General features: G+C 38.8%; 1 protein-coding gene and 1 long non-coding RNA gene across 3 annotated transcripts in view; one reads left to right on the forward strand and one right to left on the reverse strand.

The window, feature by feature from the left end:
- Positions 1-4,772, forward strand: LOC135312073 (uncharacterized). Its single transcript, XR_010371713.1, has 2 exons — positions 1-103; positions 458-4,772. It is a non-coding gene; the product is annotated as an uncharacterized LOC135312073 (long non-coding RNA).
- The window catches only part of KLHL7 (kelch like family member 7), a 27,773-nt gene continuing 3,282 nt past the window's right edge, over positions 348-24,838 (reverse strand). For both annotated transcript variants that reach the window (XM_064444437.1, XM_064444439.1), the window contains 10 exons: positions 23,431-23,533; positions 22,395-22,488; positions 21,083-21,207; positions 19,109-19,284; positions 13,999-14,173; positions 12,857-12,999; positions 7,309-7,549; positions 4,168-4,369; positions 3,783-3,880; positions 348-2,162 (listed from right to left, as the gene is read on the reverse strand). In XM_064444437.1, coding sequence (XP_064300507.1) covers positions 1,879-2,162; positions 3,783-3,880; positions 4,168-4,369; positions 7,309-7,549; positions 12,857-12,999; positions 13,999-14,173; positions 19,109-19,284; positions 21,083-21,207; positions 22,395-22,488; positions 23,431-23,533 — 1,641 coding nt within the window. In that variant the 3' untranslated portion in view covers positions 348-1,878. The remainder of the gene's footprint in view (positions 2,163-3,782; positions 3,881-4,167; positions 4,370-7,308; positions 7,550-12,856; positions 13,000-13,998; positions 14,174-19,108; positions 19,285-21,082; positions 21,208-22,394; positions 22,489-23,430; positions 23,534-24,838) is intronic.

Below are 24,838 nucleotides of genomic sequence, written 5' to 3' on the forward strand. Positions count from 1 at the left end.
GCGCAAAGGTCGGGGCGCGGGGAGCAGCGGGCAGCCCTGCCGCCGCGACGTGCAGCGTTCCGCGACAAGCTCCTTCCCGCAAGTCCTTCCCTTCTTCGTACGTGTAAGTTTTTCAGTAGCTTAAAAAGAATTATTAGCCCCTTGAAAAAAAAAAGTTAGAAAGAGATGCTTCACAGTTTTAAAAGCAGATTAAAAAAAAAAAACAAAACAAAACAAAAAACACCCCAGCCTCTACAGCCTAAAAAGTGCACAGCTCACTTCAGTTTTCACAGTACTTTAGAATTAAGGATCGGAGACACCAGTGACACGTTTGTTTCATGGATCAGAAAAAGGGAAAGGCAAGTGGGAACAGAAAAATAAAAAGTTTTATATCATTCACATACTACTGAATAAAGAACTGAGTTGCAGGAACAACTGTTAAGCCCATGAGTGCATCTACTACGTTCTGTGCATGCAGAGTTGTCAAGATGAGGAAGACAAGCAGGAGGAAGTCCTCAAAGAAGCACTTGACTTTGAAAACTGGCATTTATACTACTTCTGAGAACTTGGAGGATCTTCAGAAATAAAACAGACCAGAAATCCACACCACCAGTGATGCACAAGGTACAGGTAGGCAAGCACCAACTTTTTAAGTTAACTCGATAGTCTCATAGAAACAGATCTGAAAAAATTAGCAAGTTAAGAGAAGTGACAAAATTAGGAAGAAGATTATTAATAAAACTAGCATGGGAGCAGGACAGACATAGATACATAGTTTGTATAAGTTTTCCAGAAGCTGGAAGATGTCCACAGTATTGACACCAATAGCTTGACAAGCTCAACTTCTACGCTGGAAGAAATTTACTGTCATATTGGCTGGAAGCATTTACAGAACTATATGCTTATAAACCAGAGATTAATAACCATATGCACCTTTAGAAGACTTCTATAAAGTATCTTTAATGACTTGGTTCATGTCATTTTAAAAACAGTCATTTTCAAGAAGAAAATCAATACATTTGTTGTATTGACTTTGCTTTCCCATTCCTGTTCCTATCTTTGCTAATGGCTTGACATCCACAGTATGTACAGTCTGATGCTTGGGAAGATTATTGAAAATTAATCCCAAGTTTCCAGCTTGCTAATTATAGTGCACAATTATTGTGGACTTCCCTCACCATTCCCCTACCTCAGTATAACAAAAGAAGAAGAATATTTTTCTGTGAAAGCCTCCAAAAATGCCAAAGATGTCATTAGCAAAGTGTTCCTATAACCTATATATATGGCCTGTTTAACTTTAAAAATTGATATGCAGTCATGCAGATGATGGAAGAAAGTTACTGGAAGAGAACAGCTATCATGATCTGGAGAGCTGTATAACCTATCCCCATTGACCGTGGGAATCTGTCCTTGCTCTTTCCTGAGGAAAAAATCTTCATTGCATCTTAGCAGAATTTCTGCAGGTAGGTATCAGTGAGAAAAATTTTAGCTCCTATTCCTCATGACCCAAGCTGAACTTACTCACCTTTATTAAATGAAGAATCTCTGCAACTGGGCTCAGTAAAGTGTAATTTAACCAGAAATCTTATTTTCATCAAATGAATTGGATTGGGTCTGTTTTTATCAAGGCCACACACAGAGTCCTTTTAAAGGAAGATGCCATATGATCTCAGCTAGGTAAGTGGATTCTCAAAACACATCCCCATCTCTTAAAACAAACAAGAAAATGGGCATGACAAAATCCATGTTATACAGTATGCTGTATATACAAATTGAAAGACTGCATCTCAGTTTTTCCTATTACTCAGTTTAACGGGATTCGGTAAAACATGGAAGCAAAGCACCAATAGCCATCTCTCCCCAAGTCCTTGAAGAATTCTCAGCATCTCCTATGGGTCTTCAGGCCTCTAAAGTTTCTTCATTTGCCCCACAAGTGTCTACAACACAGATTAAACAACTTGTCACTGGGAAAGCACGGACTTTGGAGTTGGCTATCCACTTGTCTGTTTCAGTATTATATTCAAGAATGTGCCCTAATCGACCAACACCCTGAAAACCAGCCAGGACATAGACTATAGATCCCACAGCCGCACACTTCACTGTTACACCTTTCCATGGCATTGGAGACACCATCTTCCATTCATTCATCTTGATATCGTAATATTCTACATTATCAAGGCCACCTACAAAGCAATGAAATAGATAATTGCTTATTACATTATACCATACAGACTGAACTAGAGCATGCAAATGCTTCATTAAACTTAGTCTTTGTTTTCAAGTTTAGATCAAAACAATCCTAGAGTAAAAAACAAAAAACAAAAAACAAACAACTTGAAAAAAGGTCACAGATTTCTAAACTAGCCGTTTGCCCTGTTACAAATACAGAAACAGAGAAAAGTAAAAAGGAGACTGAAAGTGAGATGTTTTGTAACAAATTTCACGTTATGCGCTTTCTAGAGATTCTAGCGTGTTACTTCATGAACAGAAGAACTAACGGTTCCAAATTTCTTGTGGAATTGTGGCTAGTGACTAAAACTCAGGAATCCACCTGAAACCTCCCTATAGCGAGGGCATTTTTTTCTAGAGGGGTCACCAGCACCTTTACCTAAATTGGTCATTTACTGATGGAGGATGACACTCTTCATTATGATATTAAGACTGTTGACATTTAAAAGCCTAAGTCCTTTTGAAAAAGGCTAGTAATTACAATATCTACAAACATCCTGGTATCCCTATTTAACAATTTTAATATAAGTCACAGGGTTTTTGCTTGCAGTTTTGAATTATTAGATCCAAGAGATTAAGAAACTGTTATATAATATTAAGAGGTAAGAATATTTCACCCCAGACATAGCTCTTCCCCATTATATTACAATAAGAACAATTAATCAGTCAGGCTACAGTATATGAACAGCAAAATAATACTTATTGGTTCAGTAGTACACACCTTTAAAATGAGCATTGAGTGAATACACTAACATTTTGCAAAATGGCAGCTCTAGCTATAGCTGATTGATAAAGTGCACAAAAAAAATGCATCTACGGATATTTTTGCATTAGAAATCAATCATGCTGGAATAGCTTCAGTAGCTAATTAAAATACAAGCTACATTCTAAAATAGCATTAATCTGAAATCAAATACTCCAACTACCATAAATAGTGATTAATAAATCTCATAGCTGAGAATTTTTCAATTTTGAAAAGCTCTTCAGAAACTAACTAAAATTCAGTTCTCCTAGGAAATAAACTATTATTATTCTAGTTTTAAAGACAAGCATATAGGCAGATCATAAATGACCTGCCCGTGACAGTAAGTCATATTTCAAAATTAGGGCAGTCAAGAAAGTTCTCACTTTGTCACCGCTTTAAAATAGCTAACTAGCTTTAAATCTTTAGGCTGAAGTTCCTAAAATAGCGGTTACACTTTTACCTCTCTCTCAAAAGAATGCAAAAAACCCCCTCTCAAAATACATAATGAATAACTAAAAAAAGATTATCTTTTCTGATGCCCTGTTTAGCCGTACTAACTACTGCAAAACTGGGCTACAGTATGGGTGCATGTCTGAATTTGATAGTACTAACATGAGCACAAGAGCTTGAAAAATAAGATACAGTGAAATAGGGAGGTGAAAGAAGGAAGGCAACAATGACACGACAACAGCAGGACATGTTTTAAGGTACTGCTCTGAAAAACTGAAGTTTTTCAGCTGAAGAGAGTAAGAACAAGTTCTTCGCAAAAGAAGAAAGGCCCCCATGAAACCTTGGGTGACCAGCTAAAGAATGAATAGTATTTAAGTACCTAAGCCATTTTGTCCACCCACAGCAAATATTTTGTCCTTTACGAACACCAGCCCATGATTCTTCCTGGCTTCAATCATTGGACACAGTTCAGTCCACCTGGGGAAAAAGAAAACCAAACAAAACAGGAAAACTCACTATTTAGTTCCTATAAATTAAATATAAAATATGTGCGTAAAACCTAGCACTAGGAAAATGAAACGTGGAAGAAAGCTGCTAAGAAAACTGCCTTTGAAGTAAAACTACAGAAACCTGATTTATTACTGCTGAACTCAGGAGAATTCCCTACCATGTACAATTTTTACTATTCATCTATACTTAAGTTATTTACAGAGCGAGCAGAGCCACAGGTGACCAAAAATAATCAGAATTGATGCAATACTTACGTTTCTGTGGATGGATCATAAACTTCACAGGAATTTAGGACTCTCCCAGAAACATTGTTTCCCAAGCTTCCTCCACATACATAAATGAGACCATTCGCCTCTACCATTCCGTGGCTGCATCGCTGAGTCAGCATGCTGGGCTTTGTGTGCCAGCTTTCTGTTCTTGTGTCATAGCATTCAAATAAATACAGTGCAGAATTTCCTTAAAAAAATAGAAACCCACCAAAGTGGCATTAATTTTTATGGTTGTCTTTCAAGAGAAGAGTCTAACAGCAACTATCAAATTGATGTTTTATTAGTTAGTTGAAAAGGGAAAGCTGCTTTTCTGCCTCCAGAAGCGGAACTAAGCAACTTGAAACTTGGGACTATTCAGAAAGTACATACTTGTAATTCTTTTGACTCTCTTGTTCCAAAATATGCAAGTAAGTTTATAAAATTGATATTTGTGTTTAAAAACCAAAACAAATCATAGGGTGGGTTTTTTTCTTTAGGGAAGAATAAACACTGAACAGATATGTATGTAAATTACCTATCATTGTCATCATCTCATGCTACTCTCACTATTTGGAAATATATTAAACTTTCAAATGTGAACATGAAACCAACTTTGTAAACTTAGTACACATTCACAAGTCTCTTTTTCTCAAAGCAACATGACTTGTCCAATTCCCAGAATACTTATTGCCTTTGGAATCAGATAGCTTGATTATGTCATAACATACACCTGAATTATTAGCAACCTCAAGACAGCTACCCCTCACCATTTTACTTTCTTCCTGGCGATGGGCAGATACTTATTTTCTGGAAGTGCAAGGTCTGTGTACTCCTCCCTCAAGGGCCAATAAAACTTACTGAAATCAAAAGTAATTTGCTAATGAAGACTGATGGGAACTTAGAGTTGTGCTCATGTAACTAGCTAAACCATAGCCAAAGCAGAGAAGGCTGGATACAACTTTCTCAGAAAAGAATCAGGATCCTCTCCCCTTTGTTTCAACAGATCTATTCACCTAGAAGAGTCAAAGGTGCCTTTTCTTGTCCCTCTTTTTCCTTTGCCTTCTACTTCTAAAAATTAAGTGTGTCACACTAGCAGCACTCACTACCAGCTGGGGATTTGAACCCTTAAAGCAGCACTATGTTTCCAGACCCAAGATACAGGAGTAGACTTCTATAAACTGTGCATTTGTTTACTCCTACCATGTAATTCTCAATATCACGAACTGTATAGAGCAGGACATATTGTTTTCCTTGATGTAAATACACTTTGATTTGAAGTTGTAGAAATTCTCATCCGCAGAATTGTCTTTAATGTCTTTTTTTTTAAAAAAGATAAAAGCTTCCATTTTCAGTATGCTGTCAGTATAACATTAAATATTTTTCCTGCACCTAAATATAGTGGAAGAATTTAGTATGTTTAGCTTTCAAATTCTGCTAGCTATTGCAAATAAAAAAGTACACCAATCAATTAAAAAAAAAGGGGAAACAAGCCCTGTTTTCTGTAATGGACTGGCACAGTAATTTGTTTTCCAAACTCTTCAATCAATGCAAAAAGCATGCAATTTTTAGATTTCTCTACAGCTAAACACACTGCACCATGTTCTCTGATTAATGGTTTCACATAATTGCCTGCTGCAAATTAGAAAATACTAGATTCAGGATAAACACTTTTCCAAACAAGTAGTGCTCACTGGATTCCAAAGAAGAAAAAAAAGTACAGGCAAAATAAACTGTTATTAAATTTCAGCTGTTACTATTCTGTCTTAAATGATATTTATGGAAAGCAAAGTGAAACTGTGCAGTAATGTAAGAGTAGATTTAAAAGAAAATTCCTAAATTAAAATTTTCATTACAGTTCTATTAACTAATTACTATGTATTAGAAAATAAGCTATACAATCAAAGCTTGTATCATACTCCTTCATGAACTGACATGTGGGAAACTAGGAAGATTTACAAGATTTTGTAGTGTTCCAAGTTTCCCAGTGCAGCCTTTGTTAAGCCTGTTTCAAGTAATGGGAAAGGTGCTATTTCACACATACCACACTAGGTGGCGACGAGGAACAGTTTATTCTGCTGCTACGTTAAACCTCTTAAAATATTTCAGAAGCCAGGTAACATTACCTAAATGTCACAACTTCCCATTAAGTGACTTATCAGTGTCAAGTACCAATTGTGACTTTTTTCCTCTGCTCACCTCCCTCTGCAGCAAGGCAGAACTCAAAAGGATCTACTAGATAATTTAGAAAATTTCTCCCTGGCTCTAGGGTTTGGTTTTTTGTGTGTTTTTTTCTTTGTTTGGGTTTTGTTTTTGGTTTTTTTGTGTTTTGTGTTTGTTTTTTTCTTTGTTGTTTTCTTTCTTCCCAGAACACAACTATTTTTAAAGCTCTGTATTTTTATGGATACAGCATACCTACATTCCAACTTTTGGTTTGCTGATGATTTATCAGATTTAGGAAAAAAAAAATTTTTAAAACTGTTGCTATAACACATAGCATGAATTGCCCACTGGGTTTCTTGGGGAGAGAAAAAGACCCTCAATGGTCTTATTGTTCATCATAGTAAAATTAACATAAAAGGAAGTACTATTTCTCCATTTACTGAAGCAAACCAACACAAGGTAGCTTTTGTCATTCGGCAGAGAAATTGGACAAATTCCTTTACAGGGCCAGTGATGATTTCACTATCAAAAGCAATAGTTCCAAAAGTTTGGGGTTTTTTTGACCTTTTTTTTCCTTTTAAAAAGTCATTAGGCCCAACATATACAAGGAATGCCATTGTCAAAATGCAGCTATTCTGGCCATGCATTGCAGAAAATTTTAAACCACTCTTGAGTTATGTGGATTTATTGAAGAGCAGAGTAGGACTCCCAAAATATGTCCCTAGTTACCTCTTAAGAGTTGCAGCGTACCTTATGCTCTAGTTAATGTAATATTAATAATTTCAATCAGTGAAACCATTTTAAAAAGAAAGATTTTCTGATTGTGAGTAGGATAAAATCCTAAATATGGGAAAAATAAACTCATTAGGCTAACATGGCAACGTGCAGTTTCTTTTCAACAGTCATGCAAAAACCAGAAAAATTTCCAGCTATGTTTGTTTGTGCTTTTTTTTTTTTGGTTTGTTTTAAAGATTTTTAGTGTCTTACCCACTTCTGAACCACCAGATGTATAAATTTTGCCCTCAGCAGCACAGGCTGCAAGGCTATCTCGAGGTGTTGGAGGTCCTAGCTTGGAATACCAGCTATCCTTCACCACATTGTAGCAGTCCATTCGCTTTATAGGGAAGAGCTGGGAACCACCCAAAATATAAACTACGTTGTCCCAGAAGACACAAGCTGCATCCCTGCGCTTTTCAAAGGGACATCGGATGTCTGTCCAGCTGTAATCCTGCATTACAAAGAACAGGTAATGTCTAATAGATTATAACACTTACCTGCACAGTGAGTGTTTTTCAAACAGAGCTTTTCACAGAGATTTAGATATGGTCAGTTTTAAAGTTCCTTTTCAAAACAAACATGAATACTGTTTATTGAAGCATACTCCTCAGGCGTACTCTTGAAAAATTCTCTTAGACACAGACATAGTTAGCTGCAATGAACCACGACATTACGAATCTCTATTTCCTCATTCCCTGTGTACACCCAGTACAGCTTCCCTGAAAAACATATTTTTTTTTCCCCCAACGTAATTGACTTCCTGCTGCTATCATGTCAGAAACAATGCATGTGAGCAATAAAGTAGGATTGCATTTTCTTTTATAGGAATGGAAAAACACATCTTACATATAACAACAGATTCTTTCTAAAAAAAAATAAAATACAGAATGTACCAAACAAAGGCGATGGAAAAAGGAGAAGATAATATCCAAATTGACAAGCAACTCAGTTAAAAAGCTCTGATACATACTTTATTACCATGACAACTAGAAGCTTATTTACAGAATTTACAAAACACAAGTCATCTATAGCTATCCACAGTTGATAGCATGAGAAATAGGGTAATGCTCCATCACAAATACTGGCAGTCATGTTGCCTAGAAACTGATTTTGCATGGATTGGCAAAATCAGTGATTATCAAATATGGGCAGTAACGCTACCCGAAGCCTTAAGAACACCGAACTCAGCAACTGATGGCAGACCAGGATAGCATACAGCACAAGAAACACTTCTTGAGTAATAGCATCTCACATATTCCATGAGCATAGCTTGTATCCTATACTGAACAGGAAAGTATGGGACCTTAACTGTGCCACCTCAGGATGGTCTAGCTCAACCTGCTGAACGACCTTCATTGTAATGGTTCACACAAGACGTTACATCGTTACATTTTTCTTAGCAAGGACATACTTCAAACACCTTTGTCAATGAGGAAGAACAGCGACTCCTACATGGGGGTTCAAGGAAAGAGAGGCAGAGCATGTTATAGTCCAAAACATCTTACAATCTTTTCTTGTAGCATCCCCCATATCAAGAAGAGCTGGCAGGTGCATGTGGCCTTTTATGGTGAGAAACAGGTCCTGGGGCATCCTAGAAAGGAAAGCCATACTACAGCATGGCAAAATAAATAGCTGCATAAATCTTAAGAAAATGTCTTAGTGCATTGTGCAAGATCAACATATTTTCTAGCTCAAACTTCTGGCACTCTTTTCAAAAAAATCCTTGTTTTCCTTTATGTTATAAAGGGCTGTGATCTGACCCACTTTTATGGCTTCAGTTCATAGCTACCATTTCATCCACACCTTTATCAAATGAAAAGCCATAACCTGAGCATACTCAGCAGTATCCTCCTCTTTCAGCAGGATGCCATTTAGGTCTTCCTCTTGTAATGCTCTTCAGTGTTAGTCTGCACCACATAAAATTGATTTCAATTTATGCATTTTACACATTTAAGAATTATACAGAAGAGTTGTTTTATGCCACAGTCAAGATCCACACAGCCCTGGGCAGTGGCAAACCTGATTTTTGGGGGGCTGACTAGGGATAGAAAGTCCAATATAGGTATATGTTGACACTTTCCCTGCTAATCTTTGTCTTCAACAAATTGTGATGCAGGACACCAGAGGCAGAAGCCGTACCTTTGTATTTAATAGTTTTTGAAGGGCTTTTTAGGGGGTCTTTCATTAATTTATTTAATAACTTTAATAAGCTATCTGAACTCCTAGCAGCCACAAGACCCTTTGACAAGAATGGCACATGTAATTATGGGCCATATAAAAAAGAACCTCCTTTTGTTTAAGACTATTCCCTTGTTTTTCAGCTGATACCTTCTCTTCCAAGTTTGTCAGGGAAAACAGCAGACATGCCTAATATGGACAACCTCCCCACTAATAGCTTACTGCCTACAGCTCTATGTCCTCAGAAAAGGTATGCTGGTCCCCTTGGTGATTAAGAAATAGTATTGCCAGGCATCTGCTACTTTTTAGTTGCCATTGCTGGATTTTGCACTGTTACGATGTTAAAGCTTCCAGCCATTTCAGGTCACTAGAGTCAGCAATTCCAAAAGCGTAAGCATATTGCTGCCTCAAAATCCCATAAAGTCACATATAATTTATCAAGAATTCCTAGAGCAAGAAGTACTTTATTCCCAACTTGGGGAGAAAAAAGTTTTTTAAAGTATTCTGTGGAAAATTCAACAAGAAAATGCTTCCCACCACCATTAATAGGACATCTAGGATTTCTAGGAGTATTCTGAGAACAAACACCTCTACTCAAAATAGTGCCAGATTGCTCCACAAGTTTTATGCCTCTCTGCATCTGTCCTGTTGCATCATTTTGCTCTTTTGATGAAGTACATGCATCGATAGAAATATCAGTTACAGTGCAACAAAGACAACAAATATAGACTTAAAGTAAACCTGCTAATTCTCAACAAGTAACACATAGTATCCAAACCACTCTTATTTAAGAACCCTTTTTGACAACAAGGAAATGAAGATGAACATTAGGGACTGATTTTGCATGCAAAGCAATCAATGAAAATTACTTTTTTTTTGCACTAGTTTCATAGTGTTAGAATTACCGAAATTTGTATCACTTGCAACAGAAAATATTTTCAGGAAAAACAACCTTTGTTTTGAACTGTTTCTTTAGCTGACATACAAGAATTTAATTAAGTTATTGAATTTAATTAAAATCAAAAGCCAAGGACTAGGTCACTATTCAATCAGTTCAACAGACAACAAACAAAAGTTCCACTTCTTCCCCAAGGTCCTAACCTTGCAAATACATCCACAACCTTAATTCTCCCATCATATTTTGGTGAGACTAATTAAAGCAAGTTAAACGTGATACAGTCTTTGCAGTACTGGAGCCTTACATCCCACACTTACTTTGCATGCACACAAATCTAATTCAACAGGGGTTCTGGATCCCTGGTTTGTTGCATTTAAGAAGCTACTGTCACAGTTAATTAAGATCAAACTCTGATACTCAAGCAAAACATCCAGAAGAGGACCTTTAAATAGTTTAGAGTTGGAAATGAAGTAAGTAAAAGCTATTCAACAAGACATGACACGCTAGCTAAGAATAACCAAGAAAGCCTAAGCACTAGGAAAACATTCAAGAAGACATGCTTGTTAGAATCAAGATCTCCAGTTACCCGCTTTTCTCCTTTTCCCTCCCTGTGGTGTCATGTGTATCACCCTCCACTTCCTCCCCGCCTCTCCCCCCCCCCCCAGGTTAATCCACATGCAAGGCCATAAAGCTTGATCAAGAGGCAGTTCTGCAAAATTTCTTCCAAACTCAACTCTTTTTTGGTGTTATGCGTGGACATACATATCCATGTCTATGTATATGTCCAAGTCTGCAAAAAAAAAGCTGTTTTATCCTATGCTTTATGTAGACTTACATAGATATGACTTCCTGGCCACAAAACAGATTTCTTTGTAATATTATAGTTTAGGTCTGACTGAAGATCACCTAACTACATACCTAATTTTCCTTTTAGTTCTAAGTCTTTGCCTGTTGCTCCCACTCAGCATGGACTGAGATTTTTCTTCAAACAAGATGAAGTTTTCAGAAAATACATGGTGACAGCTGCTGGTGGTGGTGTTTATATTAGTTTGTAAAGAGTGACAAAGCAACAGCCCCCATCTTTGGAGTTCTGACCACCACTGACATTAGGCACTTATGGAATTTAACCTATCAGATTGGTAAGAGACCACATGCACGCTATGCTGATAATACCATTGCCAATTAGTGGCTGGGACAATAAGCCTCAAAGCTAGTTTCCATCGGCCTAAAATTAGCTTTGTTCCAACATAAGTAACTGGAGATTAAACAAGAAAAACTTTGATCTGATTTCCTTCTAATAAAAGAAAGGTCAGAGCATTCTGGGTGAATTACAACTTGTTAAAATGCCAAAACCAAATAACTGTTTGAAAAGGATGAATGTCCTGATCAAAGGCTTTCCCAACTTGGACCTTGGAAAGGGAAGAATTATCTGCTCTGTTCCCCTCAGCTCCTCAGCCCCAGTTGGAGTACTGCTTATCTAACCTGAGTATGTGTATGAAGGAAGAAGGTGGTCATTATTTAGGAATTTGGAATTCCCAATAAAAATACATCTTAAATGTCTCTCAGATTATGTCAGCAAAGCTGGTAGGTTTTTTTCACCAGACTTGAGTGGTGCTCAAAGAAGGTGGCTTCGTTTTTATCTTACATAAGAAAATGTGAACGATGAGTTCAAAACACATCCCAAGGGCTCATTCATTCTGAAATAGATTTGACAGGGCTCACATTGACTATAAAGTTCACACAGATAACACATAAAACTGTTTGAAATTGTAACAAGCATTTAATATGCTGAGTTAGAACAACCAGAATTTCTGCAACAGAATATTACATGTATGTGATCTCATAACTTACAGGAGCCCTGATGTTTATGTAGCAACTTTTTTTCTGTATTGCTGCATGTGCTTGCCTGGTAAAACAGAGTATGGATAATCCTTCTGCATGCAGCTGGTGTTTCTAGACCATTTAGTCTGCATAGCTGAAATATAAACCATTCCTGTGGCTTGATCTTATTCAGGAAACATGGAAAAAAATGTCAGGCAAAGCTTGCTTGCCTGCTCTAAATTGGCCATCTCTAAGTTGTTTGTTGTAGAAACTCACTTTTCCACCTATGTAATACTTGGCTCCCTATTCTTCTCCTTATTTACTCTTAAGAACAAAATTGTGAGCCATTGGGTCTTAGAAGTGGTTGCATATTTATAATAGATTCACTGAAAAACCACCTTGCACTCTGAAACTAGGTTCCACAATAACATACCAGCAAATAATTTAGCTTGTGGTAAAAACAAATCGAGTTATTCTCTGAACACATACGTGCATGCACATGCATACAGGCTTTCATATATTCCTAACTGCTTGCTGTTTCAGTGACCTGTTATTTATTTGCAGCTGTGGGATGCACATACCAATCAATTCTCAACTCAGATGGATTTATCAGAATGCCATATCTAATATTGCCAATAAACAAACACAATCATTCTATTAAAAATGAAGTATTACATCTAGGTACACAGACCTGAAGAGACCTAATTAAACATACTCTTCCAACTGTATACCCAAGAGGCAGGAAATACATCCTTCCTAAATCCATTCTGTAGATCATTATGTCTTAGTTAATATGATCAGCAAATAAAACACATAAGATTACAAACAATGAATCTTAATGCATTCTGAGGTAACGATTACCTTTGGATTAAAATATCTGCAGGACTGGGGCTGTGAGCCTCCAAACAAAGCAATGCGATAATCGTGTTTTTTTCTTCTTGGTCGCGTACCTTCCACTAACTCTTCTCTGTCTTCTGGGGAAAGCAGATGGTATCGCATCCCACCTGGAAAGAAGACAACAACTGTTGCAGCAGATCCGGTGTAGCTCATACATGGAAAGGGATGTTGCGGAGGCAGGGGTGGGGCGGGGTGGTGGGGAAGGGAGTGAAAAGGGTTGAAACCAAGTTTCTACATTACACCTATACAGCTTTGATTTAAAAGGGAATAATGCACAGCAGCACATGAGGACGGATGCATACATCCAGATTTACACTCTATTTCAAATTGAAAACAAGAAATAGTGAAAACAGGACATGGATATGGACTCATGTTATATACCAATTTATTGATCAGCTCATTTAGCCAATATTAACACAAGCAACTAAGTTTGTTGCACTGAAATGGGCAAAAGGAAGCAAACCCAGAGAAAACGAATGGCAGAACTGGGAGCCTAAAGAGGACAATACTAACATTAAAAGAAAGGGCTTATATGCAATGAGGAGTCAACCATGCCTGCCTCCTCACCCCCTAGTTCCTGATTAACAAGAAAGGCACCTCTAGCATTGTACCTCGTGAAAACCCCTCACTTTTGTTCCTAGCTTGACAATGCAAGGTGTTAGTTAAAACTGGTATAAGAAAATAAGCATTCTCCTAAGAAACATTCCAAAGAATGCAAAAATATTAGTGACATTACAAGCCACTAAAACCAGGCAAATAAAAATCCTTATTTCCTAAACAATGCACCCAACTCCATGTCACACAAGAAGTATGACTGAGATGTTAATGGTCAGCAAATACTTACCAACATATATAATTTGAACCTTGCTCATTGACTGGAGGAAAACAGTTGCATACTGGTTTTTAGATCTACACTAACACTCTGGGTTTTATTTACATGGTAATCTGCTAATCCAACTTCAATTAAATGCAGCATCGTAGAGAGAACACATTAATTTAATGTGACAATTTTGTCAGAGCATTTTAAAGCAAGAGATTTTCAAAAATTCCACAACATTTTTTTAATTATACAGAACATTAAAGATTTCAGCTAGAGGTCAACTTACTGATCACCATTTTAAGGCATTCTGGGTTATCCTGAATAAGTGGTTCAGCCTGAACTGTTTTACTTAAGAAGTTCTTTGATATAAGAGGAAATCGGACTTTAGCAAGAATATCAACCATGTACGGCTGGCGATTTGGTTCGTCGTACTTCAGCCATCTGACTGCTGCATCATAAACCTTAAATGAGAGAAAAAGGAGAGGATAAGGTACATCACCACACAGTAAGACAAATAACAAGCTTAATGCTCCAAATTGATTCTTCTGCCTGTTGGAGGTTAACTTATACTAAGTGTTTAGTATGTGGGGATCCATCACCATCTTACCCTGCCCCGCCCCCAAACTTCCCCCCCCCCCCCCAACAACCAACGAAACACTAAAAGACAATGCTCAGACATGAAGTAAAAACAAATGTACAACCACAGAATAAAACCCATCTACAAGCTTTAAAAAAACCCCAAACGCTATTTTTTTCCTTTTCTTCCAAATGAGAGGTATGAATCTGCAATTCACATTAACGTGGGTAATCCCTGTACCAGGTTAAGGTATGCTTTGAGCTCCACATCACAAACACAGGTAATACTTCACCAGAGATGTTGAAATAGCTTCTACTTGGTATAGTCTCCTGAGCTGACAAACTGCTTCTGTTATCAAATTATAGTGTAGGGGCTCCAAATATATTGCTATTGTTCTGTCTTAGGGGACCATTTAAATTAAAGTTTTTAGCTGCAGACTGCTGTAAATTTACCATTCAGAGAGCCTCCTCTCCATCTCCTCTGTACTGGAAAAGATAACGGGTTGTGTTAGGGGCCAGGGAACACAGAACAGGGAAGGTAACCAAGAAATCTACTCTGTTTATGATTGTTCTCTGGGTCAGGAAGAAATGAAATGAAAGTCCAATCTTACCTAGGTACTAAAATACTTCAACGCTGCTCTCAGACATAGCAAGCTTATCTCCTATGCTGCCACTTCAGAGTCAGCACTAACTTCATTACAAATGATAGCACAGTCAATACCTACTCTTAGAGCTGAAACTGATCACAGTGATGAGTGGTGAGTGACTGATATATAATGTGGAAAGACGTTTAATGGCAGAATTAGAGTTACTCAGAAGAACTGTTAAACCCTCAGCTACAATCCTGCAAAATGACCAGGTAGCAAGGGGGACTAAATAAATAAAAAACATATTTAAGACTCAATTCCATCAGCTAAGGAAATTCAACAGAATGACTGGGAAAGGAACCTTGTATCCCTTCATCAACACATACTTTACTTGCATGCAGGAAAAATAGGCCAGCCAGTAATTTAAGGTACCTTCCTTCTTTTTCCCTAAATGTAAATCCACTTTACACCAATACAAAAGTTAGAATATAATGTCAACTTTCTAGAAGTACTCCTGAGAAATAAGATTCCTTTACTATCAGCGGCAAAATTCTGCCGTTTCATACTGCACACTGCCACTTTCCTACGGGAATTTTAACGATGCCATGCCGCCTACACAAGACTTCTACAGTGCTGCCAAGTTAAAGCACGCCATCCTACCTTACCAACAGAAGTTCAAGAACGTAAACTCCCAAGTGTCATTTTGGCTGCAAGCTAAACAACATTTTCAGCTTTGAGAATGTTATGCTGTGACCTGAACTTTTCTCAGCACATGGCAAGAATGTTGTACTGTGACATAAAACTCAATTATACTTATAACTAGCCAAGTAGGAAGCGTAGAGGACTGCTTCCTCATACAAATGTTATATGTGCCAATCAGGAATGAGGCACTGCTGGACTTGCTATTCACAAACTGAGAAAATCTGCTTTGTAATATCTCGGTTAGTGATAGCCTTGGCAGCAGCAATCATAATATTGTGGAGGTTGGGATCCTGAGCGTGCTGAAGGTCGGTGCTAAGACAAGGGTCAAAAATAACAAGAAAGGTTTCTTCAGGTATGTCAACCATAAGCAGAAAAAGAAGGAAGACATAGGCCCACTCTTAAACAGGAGAGTCAATCACCAACAGTGCTGAAAAGGCAGAGGTCCTCAACACTTCCTTCACCTCTGTCTTTACAGCACTGTTGGGTCCCAGGGTTTGAGAAAGAAATTCCTGGCTGATCCAAACACCGACCCACCATCAGTGAAAGAAGAGTTAGCATATGAATTACTACAGGAGCTTGACCCCTACAAATCAATGGGCCCTGACGCCATCCACCCAAGGGTGTTGACAGAGCTGGCTGACATCATCGCAAGGCCACTCTCCATAATCTTCAAGAAGTCATGGAGAACAGGGGATGTCCCAGAGGACTGGAGGAAGACAAGTGTTACCCCTAGCTACAAGAAAGGCTCCAGGGAGGATCTGGGTAACTAGAGGCCCATCAGCCTTACTTCAATCCCTGGGAAAGTTACGGAACGAATCCTCCTGGAGGCCATCACAAGTCAAATGAAGCACGTGATTGGGAAAAGCCAACATGGCTTCGCTAAAGGCAGATTGTGCTTGACAAACCTGGTGGCCTTCTGTGACAGAGTGACTTGCCTGGTTGACATGGGGCGGGTGGTGGACGTTGTCTACCTGGACTTCTCCAAGGCCTTTGATACGGTCCCCCAGAGTCTCCTCCTGGAGAAACTGATGCGTTATGGCCTAGACAAGTGGTCTGTGCAGCGCGTGGGGAACTGGTTGACAGGCCGCACCCAAAGGGTGGTGGTAAATAGCTTTCTCAAACTGGCAACCTGTCACTAGTGGAGTCCCCCAGGGATCGATATCGGGCCCAATATTATTCAACATCTTTATAAGTGATATGGATAATGGCATCAAGTGTAGCCTGATGAAGTTTGCAGGTGACACCAAATTCAGTGGGGAAGTAGACACTCCAGGAGGGAGAGCTGCTCTGCAGGGAGATCTGGATAGGCTGGAAGAGCAGGCCAGCAAGAACCTTATGAAGTTCAACAAGGAGAAGTGTAAGATCATGCACCTGGGAAAACATAATCCGGGAGTGTAGCACAGACTGGGATCCACCTGGCTGGAGAGCAGCTCTGTGGAAAGGGACCTGGGGGTCCTGGTGGACAGAAAGCTCAACATGAGCGAACAGTGTGCTGCTGCGGCCAAGGCGGCCAACAGGATGCTGGGTTGCATCAAAAAGGGCATCGCCAGCAGAGAGAAAGAAGTCATTATCCCACTCTACTCAGCGCTTGCCAGGCCACACCTGGAGTACTGTGTACAGTTCTGGTCCCTGCTATACAAAAAGGATGTGGACAGGCTGGAAGGGGTGCAGAGAAGGGCCGCCAAGATGATCAAAGGACTGGGAAGCTGCCATACGAGGATAGGCTGGGAGAACTGGGTTTGTTCAGCCTTGAGAAAAGGAGGCTCAGAGGGGATCTCATCACCATGTGCCAGTACTTAAGGGGTAGTTACAAAGAAGATGGAGACTCCCTTTTTACAAGGAGTCATGTGGAGAGGACAAGGGGGAATGGACACAAGTTGCTCTTGGGGAGATTCTGATTGGACACCAGAGGGAAATTTTTCACAGTGAGAAGGTCAACCACTTGGAATAGTCTCCCCAGGGAGACTTTCAACAGTCAGCTGGACAGGGTGCTGGGCCATCTTGTTTAGACTGTGCTCTTCCTAGAAAGGTTGGACTAGATGACCCCTGAGGTCCCTTCCAACCTGTGATTCTGTGAACTATCATATTCCAGTGGCTGGTTTTGGCTGGAGTAGTTTCTTCATAGTAGCTAGTATGGGGTTATGTTTTGGATTTGTGCTGAAAACAGTATTGATAACAGAGAGCAGCGCTTACACACAGTCAAGGCCTTTTCTGCCTCTCACCCCACCCCACCAGCAAGCAGGCTGGGGTTGCACAAGAAGCTGGGAGGGGACACAGCTGGGACAGCTGACCCCAGCTGACCAAAGGAATATTCCATACCATATGACATCATGCTCAGCATATAAAGCTGGGGAAAGAAGGAGGAAGCGGGGGACATTCAGAGTGATGGCATTTGTCTTCCCAAGTAATCGTTACATGTGATGGAGCCCTGCTTTTTTGGAGACGGCTGAACACCTGCCTGCCCATGGGAAGGAGTGAATCAATGCCTTGTTTTGCTTTACTTGCATGTGCAGCTTTTACTTTGCCTGTTAAACTGTCTTTATCTCAACCCAGGACTTTTCTCACTGTTACTCTTTTTGATTCTCTCCCGCAACCCAACAGCGGGGAGTTAACAGGCAGTTGTGTGGTGCTTAGTTGCCAACTGGGATTAAACCACAACATCTAGTCACCAGATATTATCCCCCACTCTTAGTAATTCTTATTTTAAATTGAAGCTTTTCTCTGCAAGAGATACACTGAAGGAAATGCATTAATTCTATGAAAGCTAAACTTCTGAGTCAGGAAAACATCCATATCTAAATGGATACACATACCATCTTGACTATGAGATCCCTCTGCTGCACTTCAAAGGTATGAGTCAATTCATGACGAAATACCCAAACAAACTTAAATTACCTAGTTCAAGCACTGGAACAGCATAGCTAGAAAGGCAAGATTTCAGTATGGTTTCAGTGGATTTGACTGAGAAGTTACAAGTACCACCCAGCAGCTACAACCATCCTGCAATCACCTCTTTGGGCTGCAGTGCAGACACACCTATACTCCTCCTATTTTCCCCCAGTAGGAAGAATAAGCTGGCAAAGAAGCATTCAGGGCTGTGCTGTAAGATGAATCAAGCTTCCCAAATGGGACATCTGTGAATGTAATTTGTACCACAGGTTACAACTTTTAATTGAGTGAAACTCCAGGCTCCTTTCAGCCACTTAAACTTTTTTTATGTCCACTCCTAAATAAGGGCATTCCATCAATCCATCACTGTCAATACCTTTAGGAAACTGTTTTGCTTACTCCCTTTATGACTTCTTTCTTCCTAATTTGCTGAAACACATAAAATAACCACACTTGAAATGTGGATATTCATTAATATTTGGTTTTGACCAAGCTAGGATGCATCTTCTATGCTACAATTTAGCAAGCACTATGTGCATGATATACTGTAGGAAGATCAGAAGTGAGATACTTTAAACCAGTTCTTGATTAAAAGAAGATAAAAGTTCACTGCTCTTAGCTGGTACGAAACAGAGATCTCACCTGGTCTTCTGCCCTCACTGTCAACGTATCTTGGTTCAAGAGATGTGTCACGCGCTTAACGTCAAGCTGAAGAAACTCATCTGTCTTGTAAACTTCAGTGAAATGCTGATGGATAAAGTCATCTGCAGTGGCTTTCAGTTCTGGACAGTCTAGGCATTCTGCTAAAACACTTATACCTATGAAGGAAAAAAGAAAAAAGCCTTTCAAAACTTGAACTGCAACTACCTTTAATACATTAAAATAGAATAAAATTTCTGTAATTTCACTGATACTTGCAACCCCAGTTTAAAAAAAAAGCATGGTAATAAATATTCTCTTTAAAACACATGCTGTCATAACTCATCTGCAACTCAAGACAAACTGCAATAAGTACAAGCTTATCCCTACCAAACTAACTGCAGAGTCAGACCAGCAGCACTTGCTGTGTCAACTCTCTCTCCAGCACTATTTCCTCACTGCTTCCTTCCTCATTACAAGGCAGATAACCAGGTCTGAGCCACATCACTGTAACAAAGTCTAACCAGAACAGCTTGAGAAACTGGATCCAGGTTTTATGTATGACCTCCCAACCTGCTTGTGCAGCAGCAGCTGCCAAGCAAGCCCCATTTCCTTCAAGAGTCACAATGAACTGGGACTTTTCTGTACAGGTAGCACAGTCAGCTGCAGACCAACACAAAAAGATCAAGTTGATGCTGTTGCAAGGGCAGAAGGTTGGAATAAAGGTATAAATACCAACTGTTACTGAGAAGCATCATTTCCAACTTCCTGTTAGAAACCAGGTAAGCACAGAGCTTTTCAGCAGCAACTTTTGCTCATCATGCTACAGTCTTCCTCTCCTTCTATGGAGGAGATGGGAAGCTGGGTTGAACCAACTCACCGACCCATGGGCTGCAACTAGCCCAAGCTGCTCAAAGCAGTAAAACGCAAACCAGAAAGATAAAATCTGAGCGTATGACCTCTTCACAAAATTTCAAGAGATTCAGAATAAGGCATGGTTCCTTTCAAATACACTTTTTTTAAAAAAAAATGAACTATGGACTTGCCTATGAGTCTGCAGAGAACACATTTCAATTTGTAAACAATACCTTAAGGAAAAATAGATTTAACCTTTATCTCCCTTTTATTATTAAATTAGCAACATCAGCAAATATTAGAGACCATAATTAATTTTCTAGTTAACAGAAACCAGTGGAAGGGGTACGCCTCAAATCAAGCATAAGTGGCATTTTCCTTAGAAGGTAATATCTTTCTTCCAGCAGTTGTTTCAGAGCCACAGCTGTACTGCACCAAAGTGTCAGTTGTATCATTATAATTCAGATGTTCTGCAAAGCATTTCTATTGATCTATAACATGATTGAGATGTTACTAGGAGAATTACATGGCAAATGTCAATAAGAAACCCTATAAACAAGTTTACCTTTAATTGATTTAAATAAAATGCACCAAATATTAATCTTGAAAAAGCATTTAGTTCCTCTCGTTTACCTTTCCTGTAACACCGAGCTCACATTAGGGCTACAGAATATATTTAATATCAAACCTGCACAGACGACATTCATAGATTTCAGTCAAAATGAAAAGCAACTAAACCCAAAGGTAACCTGAACCTATCCTGTTCATACTTTTAGAAAATATGCTAGTTTTGTAGAAATTACAAGTCTCGAATTTTGTCTCCAAGTACAACAACTGAAAGCTCCACCTCACTCAACAACTGAGGTTCTCCAACAAACAAGAAGCTCCAGGGTGCTGCCAAGCTGGCATGAGACCTAGCACAGTCAGTGCCCCTGAGAGTGGTGAAGACAACTGCCAGATTGTTTTGCCTACAGCAAGGGACAACAGTTCAGATTCAGAGCAAAATTATTTTTTTCATGCCTGGATTTAGCCAAATATTACTGTCTTTTAGACAACACTATATTTTTCAGGAACAGCAAAGTTAAAAAATAAACAGTAAATTTAAGTCTGCATTTCTCTTACCAAGACAATTGGAAGCATCAACTTGTTCTTTTAAAAAGTCCACACACATTTTTTTCACAGGTTCAATTTGATATTGGTTTGCTGCATCTAGTAAAGACTGGACATTATTGCTGTTAACTGAGATTCTGCAAAACAAGGTGTAAGATTAGCATCATTAAAATTACCTGCTTTGTTGTAGTAAAAAAAAAGCAACTTACACCAATTCACATAAATGGCAATATTATTTCCCTGCTATTTGCCCAAGAATCTTTCACACACAGTCTGAAGACACAACCTCCCTTCCAACGTTTCCAAATTGCTTTCATTTGCTCTACATTACTGAGGAAGGGCAAAAGGTAAACAGTCCTGGATTCTGAAGAATAAGCCTTTAACACAGGCCCTCTGCAGTACCCTACTATTGCTTTGACTTGTGTGATTAGCCACCTTCACAAACCAGAAAACGAGCAGAATGTTTTTTCTGACAGTCTCCTACTCCCAAACAGGCATCAGCAAAATCTCTCTCAACTAACCATCAAGACTGCTCTGGCTGATTTGCCCAGAGTACACAAGCAGAACAACCAGTCCAACAGTGCTTCAAGAAAAGGTACAGAGCCCACAGACAAGAGCTTGGGCACCACCGGAGACAAGCATATGGCTGGGGTGCTGACACTGACTGTCTCTCACCACTGATGGAGTATACAATATTCCTCCCAAAGAAAGGGGAAAGCCTTCCTAAGAGTTAAACCCATTGGTGCAAAGATGAAAGGCCTGACATCCATCAGTCATGAGAGCTGACTAAGTAGTACTGTTTAAAATCCCAGTCACCTTCACAAGTTCTGTTAAAAAAAAAACAACGAACAAAAACAACAAACAAAAAACCCACCAAAAAAAACCGACCCCAAAACCCCCAAATTCTGTTCACAGAAGAGTTATCCACCCTGCCTGTCCTGAGCTGAAGGTATAACTCATGGAAATGGTTCTGTGTGATAGCTACTGTGGCCATAAAGAGAAACCCTGCTGATATCAGTAAAGGCCTGAATTTCAGAAAAATGGGAAATATCATTTGACTCCAACACTGAAGTCAAAAGCTTGAAGTGCTTTGAATTGCTTTCTGGAGACAACTACAACTCTTTAGTCTGTAGGGCTTCCTACTGATTAAATAAAAAGGAAACGGGAAGAAGGATAGAAGGTCTAGTCACATCAGCCTTTAAACAAAGTAAAGAATTGTAATGGTAACAAAATTGATGAACCATAAAAGCATTATTTTAAGATTTTATCATTTACAATTGGCAGGCTTCCTAGAAAAAGGTTCAGCTTCAAATAACAAAACTACCTTGCTGTATAAGCAAACTCCACCAGCTGTTCAATAATGTCAGGTTCTGCATCTTTTAGCTCCACTTCAAAGGACTTTGATTCAAGCATATTTGCTGCAAATAGATTAAAAGACAAACTACATCAATAAACCACTCTTGTTATTGTACATTTTGCAAACAGTAGAAAAATAAAGTGATTATACAAAGTGGGAACCTGCTAAAAACTACACACAGTTAATTGCTCTTTTCCCAGGATTACTAATGCAAGTCAAGAAGGAAACAAGGCAGTGGGACAAAGATGGTAACTGGTACGTGCACGTGCTTCTATTACGTAAATTATGATAAAATGTATTAAATAGAAAAGGTCATAGCAGCTGTTGACTGGAGTGCAGACTGCCAAGTTAGCATTACTAAAACCAGGACGCACATGCTGCACTGTCAAAAGCTACTTTTGCATTCAAGCTCCAAGAGACAGCTCCAAGCTCCCCACATCCAGGCACAGCACTGTAAGTTTGCCCACAGCCAGTTAAAAGCTGACCATTGGAAGGCAGTTATTTTACTTCTACTTGACTTTAATGTGTATTTTATAGCAGAGTAATTTTACAATTCATGGATGAGGCATACAAAAGTAAGATCGATACTGCATAACTGAATTTGTAAAGATAGCATAACTACAAGAATATTTACACTTCTGAAAGGCTTTTTTTATATGTGGCAGTGCCTAATGGTGGGAAGCAATGGGGAAGACAAATTCTGTCATGGGAATAAGAACTTCCAATTTTCAGGTTAAGGGAGGGAGACCAGCTCTGATACAGTGTATGGGCCCCAATTAATAAGACAGCTTACATATGAAGCAACACTGGATCAAAACAGAATTAAAGGGAAGTTGAGAGGAAGGGTGAACAGAGATGAATGGAAGGACAGAAAATGAGGAAATCTTCACTTTTATTTATCCCTGAAATTAATCACTTCCATAAAATAAACAGCTTGCCAGCCACAAGTCTAACAGGATATCATAACGAAAGTTTATAATCAGTCAATTTTGAAAAGACTTACTAGTAAACATCAAGTTAAAAAAATGACTGGCTGAAGCAAGTACAACACGGTGAGCTGGGATCTTTCTTTCTTGAACCATAAGAATGACATCACATAGAGTTTTCTAAATCACAGGAAAAAACAGACAAAAAAACCACAAAGATCAGAATTTTTGAAAAAAATCTTTCAGCAATATTTCTTTAAAACCAGCTTATGGAAATTCATTGCTTCTCAATCCACACAACAGGAGTATTATGTAATAACAAGGTTTTCTAAAGTCAAAGTTAAGCTCAGTAACCTGGAGAACTAGCAAAGTTCAGTTTACCCATTAATTTGTACCTTAAGAATAGTCATGAATAAGACACCCACTCTTGATTAAATTTTTTCCTGTGGAGTTTACATAGCCTCCAATAACATAGGCTCTGCAGTATCTATCAGGGGCTGCATTTACATTACACCCTTTTCATCAATCAGTGTCTCTCTCTCTACTCAGCTGCAGATTTTCAAAAAAACTCATAGAAGCCTCATATCTGAAGAATGCCATCATATTGCCCAACCAGAGTGAAAGTGATGAGCAAGTTCAAAGCATTCAATGGAACATTTTTAAGAATTGTATCCCAAAAATACCACTTCTATGGAAGGGTTTGACTGGTCGCACCTCAAGGGCAACTAACTAGCTTCCAGACAAAATAATCTATTTTTATTTCTCATTTGCTTGCTATTTGTATGAAGCAGTTCGTTTCTCTCCTACATGTGAGCTGTCATGCACTAGGAGAAAGGAAAGTGACAGTACTCATAAAAGTTGTCAGGAGACATCAGAGGAGAGTAAGGGATTGGGTTAAAACCACACAATTTGAGTAATAAAACCATACAATTTGGTATCCTTTCTAAGAAAATATTGATTAAAATAAGTGCACACCATACTGCAGTTAATTATAACACACTCTTTATTAAGAAAGAAAAAGCTGAGCAGCACCGCTCCCTAAAAACAGGAACTAATTTTCAACTACTACCTTAAGTTCATGGCGCTACTTTAAGAAACAGCTACTGACAACCAGCCCAATACTAACCCCAGAAAATAGCATTTCTACTGTGGGGAGTGTATACTTGCTTAGAACCACATGAGAATATTTTCCACACACAGACAATATTACCTAGGGCACACCTAACAAGGCTGATAATCCATATCTGCAGCCCCTTCAGATAAACATATTTTTTAGTTTCTTGAAGGAAAGGACACGTAGAAGCATGCTTTGGACAAAATAATACATTTTTTAAAATGTTTTAATTAGAAGTTAGATTGGAGGGTGACATACAGCTTCCTTTGTACACATGTAGCTTTAAACCGTTTAGGATTGAAACAGCAAAAAAAGAGACCATTTGAGAAAAGTTTCAGCAGAAATCCTTTAAAGCTGAAGTTCCTAGCACA

The sequence above is a fragment of the Phalacrocorax carbo genome, chromosome 2, assembly GCF_963921805.1.
Source record: "Phalacrocorax carbo chromosome 2, bPhaCar2.1, whole genome shotgun sequence".
Lineage (NCBI taxonomy): Eukaryota > Metazoa > Chordata > Aves > Suliformes > Phalacrocoracidae > Phalacrocorax > Phalacrocorax carbo.